Source organism: Garra rufa, chromosome 25 (genome assembly GCF_049309525.1).
Source record: "Garra rufa chromosome 25, GarRuf1.0, whole genome shotgun sequence".
In the NCBI taxonomy this organism is placed as follows: Eukaryota; Metazoa; Chordata; class Actinopteri; order Cypriniformes; family Cyprinidae; genus Garra; species Garra rufa.
The window spans coordinates 9,638,781-9,649,245 of record NC_133385.1 but is presented as its reverse complement, the minus strand read 5'-3'; the positions used below and the strand labels follow the sequence as shown (position 1 = coordinate 9,649,245).

At 31.2% G+C, this 10,465-nt stretch overlaps 1 protein-coding gene across 4 annotated transcripts in view; it reads left to right on the top strand.

Annotated features, from left to right (window-relative positions):
- Positions 1 to 723: 723 nt before the first annotated feature.
- Positions 724 to 10,465, top strand: part of ap3b2 (adaptor related protein complex 3 subunit beta 2) — a 78,278-nt gene continuing 68,536 nt past the window's right edge. For all 4 annotated transcript variants that reach the window (XM_073831790.1, XM_073831788.1, XM_073831789.1 and 1 more), the window contains exon 1: positions 724 to 855. In XM_073831790.1, the coding sequence (XP_073687891.1) occupies positions 749 to 855 (107 nt within the window). In that variant the 5' untranslated portion in view covers positions 724 to 748. The remainder of the gene's footprint in view (positions 856 to 10,465) is intronic.

Sequence of the window (10,465 nt, the reverse complement as noted above, 5' to 3'; positions counted from 1 at the left end):
CATTTAGTTGGAAAAGATTGAAGAAATCAAGAAATCTTTATTACTGTTGCTAAATTAAATAATTTTTCGCATGCATGTATGTAATTCATTTATTCTGGTATCTCAATACAGTACTGATAAAATACAATATAAACATACAATTTTATTTCCATTTCACATTTCAAATTTATTTCCATTTCACATGGAAATGAGGACATAAAATAATTTTTTAAACATTTTTTAAACAAATTGTTTAGGCTATTTTAATTGCATTTAGTTCAAAAAGATTCCTCGAAATCTTTATTACTAAAATTAGATGCTAAATTAAATGATTTTTCGTATTTATTTATTTTGACATCTCACTACAGCACTGATGACATAAAATAACAAATATAAAATTAAATCTTTATATCATGTGTTTTGAATACTTCACACGGAAATGAGAACATAAAATAAATTACATTTAACTAAAGCTAAAATGTTTATGCTATTTTAATTGCATTTAGTTCGAAAATATTCCTCAAGCAATCTTTATTACTGAAACCAGATGCTGAATTAAATCGTTATTTCTGTTGTTTTGATACCTCACTACTGTATTGGGAAATTAAATTAAATGTTTTCAACTTGAACAGATATGAACAGGGATGAGCGTTGAGGTGCTCGCGCACGCATGCGCGCGCCCCCGGCCCTGTCCGCTTCAGCACCGCGTAACGGATCACGTGACACAGTCTCCGCTCTCCGCCGCTCCGCATCATCAGCAGCAGCAGAGATGTCGGCGAGCTCCGCGTTCAGCGATGAGAAAGGAGGATCCGCCAGCGAGCCGGAGTACGGCCACGACCCGGCCAGCGGTGGCATCTTCTCCTCCGACTACAAGAGGTGAGACACGCCGAGTCTGAACGCGCGGTGACGGCTCGCCTACGGCGACGGCGGCCCACCGGAGCGTTTACCGTAGAGAAAATCTCAGACTGGGCGAGGTGCGCATGCGCGGATGAACGAATGAATCCTGTGGAAAAACAAAGAGATGATGATAAACAGTGAGATGAATTGGCGTGAATGGAGTGTGTGTGTGTGTGTGTGTGTGTGTGTGTGTGTGTGTGTGTGTGTGTGTGTGTGTGTGTGTGTGTGTGTGTGTGTGTGTGTGTGTTGTTCGTGTGTTTGTGTTTCAGCACCGGTGGGTGGACAGCGCTCAGGTCCCATCTGATGACTTCTGTGCTGTTGTTCACCTCAGTTTGGCTGTTTCAGTCGTTTATTTGGTGAAATGGTTGGTTTATGTACTTAATATTTGTAGGGAAGTGATTTCCCCTTGTTTTTACAGTTTAAATATAGCCCTGTAATGTATACCTCTCGCTATCCTATAGTCCCATAGTCTTAGCGTCGCTAGCATCATGCTGACTAGCACAGCAACCTACCTCTTCATCTACATCCGTCTCTGTTGAGTACAACCTTAGTTTAACATCTCATCAAACACAGAATGTTGGCTATTTTGGGGCGAACGATAAAGAACTTTTTAGATGTTTTTTTTGATTAATTACCTAATGAGAACTTTCTAGAGAACGTTCTCTAGATGCCATTTTTAGGTTTTATGTTTATTACTGTTAGCTAACCTTCCCAGAACGTTCTGGAGAAACAAAAAACTGTTAGATTGGATAAGCTTGGAGCTGTTTTTGTCCATGTTTCACACAGTTATGCTTTACTCTGGGTTTTTAGTACACACTGTTTATCTTTGGCACAACAATTGTTAAAGTATTGCTATGTGTGTGTGTGTGTGTGTGTGTGTGTGTGTGTGTGTGTGTGTGTGTGTATATATATATATACACACACACACACACACACACACACACACACACACACACACCCACATATATATATATATATAAGACAAAAGTACATAAAGCTATTCAAACTTAAATTAAAACCAAATATTAAAAAATAAGAGTATATATATATATACACACACACACACACACACACACACACACACACACACACACACACACACACAGATATATATAGCAATAAATTAAAGCTAAATAGAAAACTAAAAAATGAATTATTCAATTATTTAAAAAAACCTAAAGTATATATATATATATATATATATATATATATATATATATATATATATATATATTAAATCTAAATAAAAAAAAATAATTAAATGACAAAAGTACATAAAACTTTAACTAGAATAGATAAAAAATAAATATTTTTGTAACTAAAAAAGTTACCTTTTCAGGCAGTTTTTTTAACCTAAATAATATTCTTTAATAGTAAAAAATATTTCAGTTTAGCAATAAAGCTAAATTAAAATATTTATAATAATAATAATGATGATGATGACAAAGTCACACACAAAATTACTAAAAATAAATTAAAATGAAAACCCCCAATATAAAATTAAACACCAGTTCAAAATATTAATAAATACTATAGTAATATATAAAAAAAATAATACTAAAATGAGCAGTTAGTAAAGTTTTTTTCTTTTTTCTGGGAACCAAAAATTACAAATGTGAAAAAATGTTTCAGTTTAGCAATAAAGCTAAATGAAAATATTTATAATAATAATAATAATAATAATATGACCAAATCACATAACAAAATTACTAAAAATAAATTACAATGAAAACCCCAAATATAAAATGAAACGCCAATTCAAAGTATTAATAAATACTATAGTAATATATATTAAAAAAATAATACTAAAATTAGTAATTAGGAAAGTTCTTTCTTTTTCTGGGAACCAAAAATTACAAATGTGAAAAAAAAGTTCAGTTTAGCAATGAAGCTAAATGAAAATATATATAATAATAATAATAATATGACCAAATCACATAACAAAATTACTAAAAATAAATTAAAATGAAAACCCCAAATATAAAATTAAATGCCAGTTCAAAATATTAATAAATACTATATATATATATATATATATATATACTTTATTACTATATATATAAAATACTAAAATGAGTAATTAGTAAAGTTTTTTTCTTTTTCTGGGAACCAAAAATTACAAATGTGAAAAAATGTTTCAGTTTAGCAATAAAGCTAAATTAAAATATTTATAATAATAATAATAATAATAATAATAATAATAATAATAATAATAATAATAATAATAATAATAATAATAATAATAATGACAAAATCACATAGCAATGATTAAATATGACATTAACCCAGGATTACACTGAAGCTGGCATCTAATAATAATTTAATAAAAATAATAATGACAAAAGCATTACAAAAATTGCTCAAAACAAAATTACTAAAAATATTCAAATGAAAACTGTAAATATAAAAATAAAATCTAATTCAAAATTTTAAGAAATACTACAGTAGTATATAAAAAATAATAATTCTCTTGAAAGCAAAAAATACAAATGTGAAAATGCTTAACACAAGGTTAAACATGACTTTAACCCAGGATTACATTTTTACATTAAAGCGGGCATCTACATCTTCGTCTTCTTCCTTTATTCTGCGTGGGTCTCTTGTAAAGATGTGGAGATTCAGAAGATTAGATGTTTAACTGAGATTGGTAATCAATGTTGGCAGACTGTCTTTGCCCATCTGTGTCTATATTTAGAGACGGCTGCTTCAGATCAGTGTGATGTGAGGAGAATATCAAGGCTCTGGTCTGCTTCTGCTGAGGTCATGTGACATGCTTCAGTGTTGATTTACTAATAATATTCACTTGAAATGTCTGTTTTAACCATTTATCCGTTGTGTTTTTGATCCAGTATTGTTATAGTTAACTAAGACCAAGGTTAAAATGTGACCCTGGACCACCAAACCAGTCTTAAGTAGCACGGGTATATCTGTAGCAATAGCCAATAATACATTGTATAGGTCAAAATGATCAATTTTCCTTTTATGCCAAAAATCATTAGGATATTAAGTAAAGATCATGTTCCATGAAGATATTTTGTACATTTCCTACCGTATATATATCCAAACTTAAATTTTGATTAGTAATATGCTTTGCTAAGAACTTCATTTGGACAACTTTAAAGGTGATTTTCTCAATATTTTTTTTTTATTTTTATTTTTTTTGCACCCTTCGGATTTCAAATTTTCAAACAGTTGTAAATCTCAATTTAAAAAACAATTTACCCTTATGCCAAGGTTAACAAATTATAAATAATTCTTATGGTAATTAAAATAAAGCTAAAATTTGGCAGCCAACTACTAAAAATGATTAAAACTAGAATAGAAAATGGAAAAAAGTTAACAAAAATAAATAAATGATTTATGTAAATATGTAAGGAAAACTAATAAAAATGTCAAAAGCACATTAAAAATGACTAAATATTTATAAATGCTATAATAGTATATAAATAAGACTAAAGTAACACTGCTGGGATAAATCTGGCTATTCACTGTGCATCATTTAGTTCCTGCCATTTCTCTCTCAGACAGTAGAGGGAGCCACACGCATATATTTTCACATCATTACTTTTGTCAGGTTATTTGAATTAATTTGAATATCATTTAAAGATGATTTACACACCCCCATGTTAACAAACTTGAATTTACTACAGCTTTACTTCTCAACGATGCTCATAATAGTGTGTCTGAATTGATATTTGAAGTATGTATCTATTCTGTTAGTAGCTACACTACTGTTCTGAAGTTTGAGCTTTCTTATGCTCACCAAAGCTGCATATATTTGATTAAAAATACAGTAAAAAAGGGTTATATTGTGAAATATTTTTATAAATATTATGACTGTTTTATATTTTAAGATATTTTGAAATATAATTTATTCCTGTGATGCAAATCTGAATTTTCAGCATCATTTCAGTGATCCTGCTGATGTGATTTGATGCTTAAGAAACAGTTCTGATTATTATTAAGTTGTGCTGCTTGATTTTTTTGTGGAAACTGTGACACTTCAGGATTCTGTGATCAACAGAATGATCAAAAGAAATCTTTTGTAACATTATAAATGTCTTCACTGTCAATTTTGATTAATTTAATGCGTCCTTGCTGAGTAAATGCATTAATTTCTAATTTCTATTTTAATTTCTATTTTAAAAACACCGACCCTAAGCTTTATTTAGATGGACATACAGCTCTATTCCAGCAGAGGGCGCTGTAATACTACAATTCCAGTTCTTTACAGACGCTAGGACACATTTCTTTTGTAAAACTCTAAACACAATTCTCCTAACCGACTTTCAGCTTGGCAAAGCAGTACATTTCACATTCAAAATGCACTTCAACTACCAAAACACTTTATTCAGGTCTCAAATAAACTCATTCTTCCAGAACACTAGCAAAGGTTGACAGCCGACAAAAACACTAACAACATGTAGCATTACACAGTGTTTTCTTGTGTAAAACAAGGACACATCTCTGTTTATAATTGCAATAGATATTGTTTATAACTGCAATATATGTTCCTGGGATGAATCAGACATGATGCAGAATTCATCAATATTTTATATCGTTTATTTATTTAAATTTTTTTGCACTAAGTAATTCCAAAATACAAGAATTTGTATACACACCATCCACTGATACAGAGACAATAGTAATGCTAATCTACTCGCATTTTTAGATTTGAAATATGTTTCAATAAAATATTGCTGTTGAATTTTGCTGTCTTATTCAGTTTTGCATTATGTTACTGTTTTGAACATAAGTTTTGAAAACAGTATGTAAGAAAAGAATGAGAGTGAGAAAAGAATTCATGAAATTTGAGAGATGTAGTCATTGAATGCATCTTGTGCCAAAACAATGATAATTGCCCACATAGCCCACATAGACTTCTGTTGTGCTCACTGTGTGAAGAGGTTTGCAAAAGTGACCTAAGTATTGAGAAATGTGTCCTAGCGTCTGTAAAAAACTGCAATACAAGAACACAGACTGGTAGAAGTTACGGTTCAGATTGAAGAGTTTAGTTTTGAGATAAAACAGAACAGAAGTTCAGTTTAACGCTATTTTAAGCGTTAGTTTTTCTATTTTAATGTGTACATGAAAACAAAATGTACCTTATTTACTTATGTTTTTAATTTATTTATCAGTCCACGATATTACACACCTTTTTCTTATGGAGCAGACTTCCGGTTCATTAGCCGCTATACGGAAATTACAAGAAGAACACCAACGTGCAGTAAACGGTAAAACTGTTTGCACTACAAACCAGTGTGCTCATAATTAAGATAATACATTAAAATAAGCTGGTAAGACACATTTTTGCAATATCAAGCAGCAAACAAGCTCTTTTGAGACCGGAAGCCAGACCCAAAAAATGTACAATTTTGACTCTTGACTCTTACGACAGGAGAAATGTTGATAAAGAAATGTCGTTTATCAGAATAACTTCTGAAGCAACTTTCAAGTTCTAATAAAAATAATAAGCATTAATATAATAGCCTAACATATTTCACACTCTCCGTCCTCAATATAGGCCTATTTCCCACTTAATATTCTGTTTCTCTTAGAAATATGTCAATTTTTGAACATGAGATGCACTGTTTTATACTGTTGTTATTGTGAATGAGGCCTAAATGTGACAGAGGCTGACATAAATATTTTTTCTCTCTGCATAATCATCACTTTCGGGTTTCTGCTCTGCTGTCATAGAGCTCTGACACTGTTGCGCTGCAGGATGCGTGTTTACATGTGTGTGTGTGTGTGTGTGTGTGTGTGTGTGTCAGTAAACATGAAGACGAGCAATCCTCGCATGCTGTTGCCTTGGCAACACGCCCCTCTGATCTGCTACTGTACAGCTCTTCATCTCTGCTCCGTTAACAGCTAAATAAACAGAGAAGCAGAGTCGCTAATCTATAGAGAATCACACTCAAGTATTCATGAGATTGCTGGAGATCAGACAAAAAGGCTCTGTATGTGGGTTCAGAGAGATTTGGGGGTTTCTGACGCAGGAGAGTGTCTCTTTAGAGGTCAGTGGCTTTTAGCACTGCAGTGTGAATTCTGCGTCTGACTGTGAATTCGGCTGCTCCCTTCTCCATGTTATTCTGGGCTCAGAAACGCCACGTCACATGCTGAAAATAAGCGTCGAACTCATTCAGATGAATCAAACTGTTGAACAAAATGGCAGTGAATCATTTTGATCGAACTGTGTCAAATATAAAGTATCAGACTGATTAAAATGTTGCCAAACTGTATCTGACAGGGATGCTACAATAAATCGTTGCAGAATCGATTTGTGAATCGTTTCTGAGATTTTCCGAATGCATCGCGATTCTCTCTTGAATCGATTCTGAGCTTAGTTGCTCTAATCTAGTTTTTAACCGCACACTCAGAATCAATTCAGGAGAGAATCGCGATGCACTCAGAAAATCGGTCCACAAATCGATTTATTGTCGCATCTCTAAGACAAAATAATAGTAAATTAAGTCGTAATGATTCGAATTAAAAATAAAACTGTATCGGATGGAATAAAACTAAATAATTTTAATCAGACTAAATGTGACTGGAATGAAACTGAATCTAAATGATTCAAATTAATCAAACTGCACTGAAAAGAATAAACGTGGATCAAACTGAATTGTACTGATTCAGCTGAATAGAAATGTTACACAGAATGAAACCGAAGCATTTTAATCAAGCAGAATTGAAAAGGATGAAACTAAATCAAACTAAATCAGATTAATTCAAATGATTCAGACTGTACTAAATCGAATGAAAGTGAATCAAAATAAATTATAGTGAAGTGAATCAAACTAAATCAGACTCATTCAAATGAATAAAACTGTACTAAACAAAACAACAGTGAATTTTGTGTCAAACAGTGTTAGACTGATTTAAAAACTGTATATGTGACCTTGGACCACAAAACCAGTCATAAGGTTAAATTTTACAAAACTGAGATGTATATATAATATGAAAGCTCAGTAAATAAGCTTTCTATTGATGTATGGTTTTTTAGGATAGGACAATATTTGGCCGAGATACATCTATTTGAATATCTGGAATCTGAGGGTGCAAAAAAATCAAAATCCTGAGAAAATCACCTTTAAAGTTGTCCAAATTAGGTTCTTAACAATGCATATTACTAATCAAAAATTACATTTTGATACATTTACAGTATGAATTTTACAAAAAATCTTCATGGAACATGATCTTTACTTAATTTCCTAATGATTTTTGGCATAAAAGAAAAATCAATAATTTTGACCCATACAATGTACGACTTAAGACTGGTTTTGTGGTCCAGGGTCACATATGACAAAATAATAGTGAACTGAGTCACAGTGATTCAAATGAAGCAAACTGTATCGGACAGAATAAAACTGAATCATTTTAAGACATTATCAGACTAAATGTGACTGGAATGGAACTGAATCTGAAGGATTCAAATGAATCAAGCGGTACTGGAAAGAATGAACGTGGATCAAACTGAATTATACTGATTCAACTTAAAAATTTGCATACAGAATGAAACCGAAGCATTTTAATCAAACTGAATTGAACAGGATGAAACTGAATCAAAGTAAATCAGATGAATTTCATTTATCCAGACTGTACTAAATAGAATAAAAGTAACTCAAAATAAATCCGACTGATTCAAATTTAAGCAAACTATGTTGGACAAAACGACAGTGATTCAAAATAAATCGGACTCATTCAAATGAATCAAACTATTAGAATTAAATGTTTTTTTTTTTAAGTGAACTGGACAGAGAAAAAATAAATTGAACTTAATCAGATTGAACTGGACAGCATAAAAACTGATTTGATTTTTATGAATCATTTTAATCAGACTACATGTAACTGGTACAGGATGAAACTGAATCAAGCTAAATCAGATGAATTCAAATGATTCAGACTGTACTAAATCGAATTAAAAATTGATTTGATCAGACTGATTCTGATTTAATTAAACTGTGTTCGACAGAATGAGAGTGAATCGAAATAAATCTGATTTATTCAAATCAATCATTAGACTGATTAAAATGTAACCGAACTGTATCTGACAAAATAACAGTAAACTGAGTTACAATGATTCAAATGAAACAAACTGTATCGGACAGAATAAAACTGAATCATTTTTATCAGACTTATTGTGACTGGAAAGGAACTGAATCAGAAAGATTCAAATGAATCAAGCTGTACTGGAAAGACTGAATATGAATCAAGCTAAATTATACTAATTCAATTCTGTATGACAAAATGAAAAATGTCATACAGAATGAAGCCAAAGCATTTTAATCAAACTTGTATGAACAGGCTGACACTGAATCAAACTAAATGAGATGATTCAGATAATTCAAAAGATTCAGACTGTACTAAATAAAATAAAATTAAATCAAGCTAAATCATATTCAGCTAAATCTAACTGTTAGAATGAAACGGTTTTTCTAAATGAATTGGACAGAAAAAAACTGAATTGAACTAAATCAGATTGAACTGTACAGAATGAAGCTGATTTCGACTATGTGAATGAAAAAGAATTGAATCGAAGAAGACTGATTCAATTAAATCAAACTGGATCAGACAGAATGACAATAAATGGAACTGAATCATACCGATTTAGTGATTTTAATCAAACTGAATTGGACAGAATGGAACTGAACTGAATTGAACTGTATCAACAAGTGAATCAAATCAGTCTGCTTTAGTTTGATTCTGTATATTTCAGTTTCTTTTACTCAGATTTAGTTTGATTCAGTTTGCTTCAAGTCATACTCATTCTAATAAATAAACTATTAGAATTAAACTATTTTTAAGTGAACTGGGCAGAAACAAAACTATATCAGATTGAACTGGACACAATGAAAACTGATCAAATTGAAGCTGATTCAAAATGCATTTAAACTGGATCAGACAAAATGACAATAAATGGAACTGAATCATACTGATTCAAATGAATCAAATGGTGTCAGAATAAAAGTCATTTTAATCAAACTGAATTGAAATGTACCAGTCAGAGTGAAAGTGAATCAAATCAGTCTGATTTACTTTGATTCTGTATATTTCAGTTTCTTTCACTCAGATTTAGTTTGATTCAGTTTGCTTCAAATCATACTTGTTCGAATAAATCAACTATTAGAATTGAACTGGGCAGAAAAAAACAAATCAGATTGAACTGGACACAATGAAACTGATTTGATTTTTATCAAACTGTATCGGAGAGAATAAAAGTGAATTATATCGAAGCAGACTGATTCAAATTTATACAAACTGGATCACAAAGAATAACAATAAATAAAACTGAATCATACTGATTCAAATGAATCAAATGGCATAGACCGAATAAAACCAAATCATTTTAATCGAATGGACAAACTGAATTGGACAGAATTAGGCTAAACTGAATTGACTATATCAGTCAGAATAAAAGTGAATCAAATCGGTCTGATTTGCTTGGATTCTGTATGTTTCAGTTTCTTTCACTCAGATGCAGTTTGATTCAGTTTGCTTCAAATCGTACTTATTCAAATAAATCAACTATTAGAATTGAACTATTTTTAATGGCGAAACAAGCAGAAAAAAACTAAATCAGATTGAA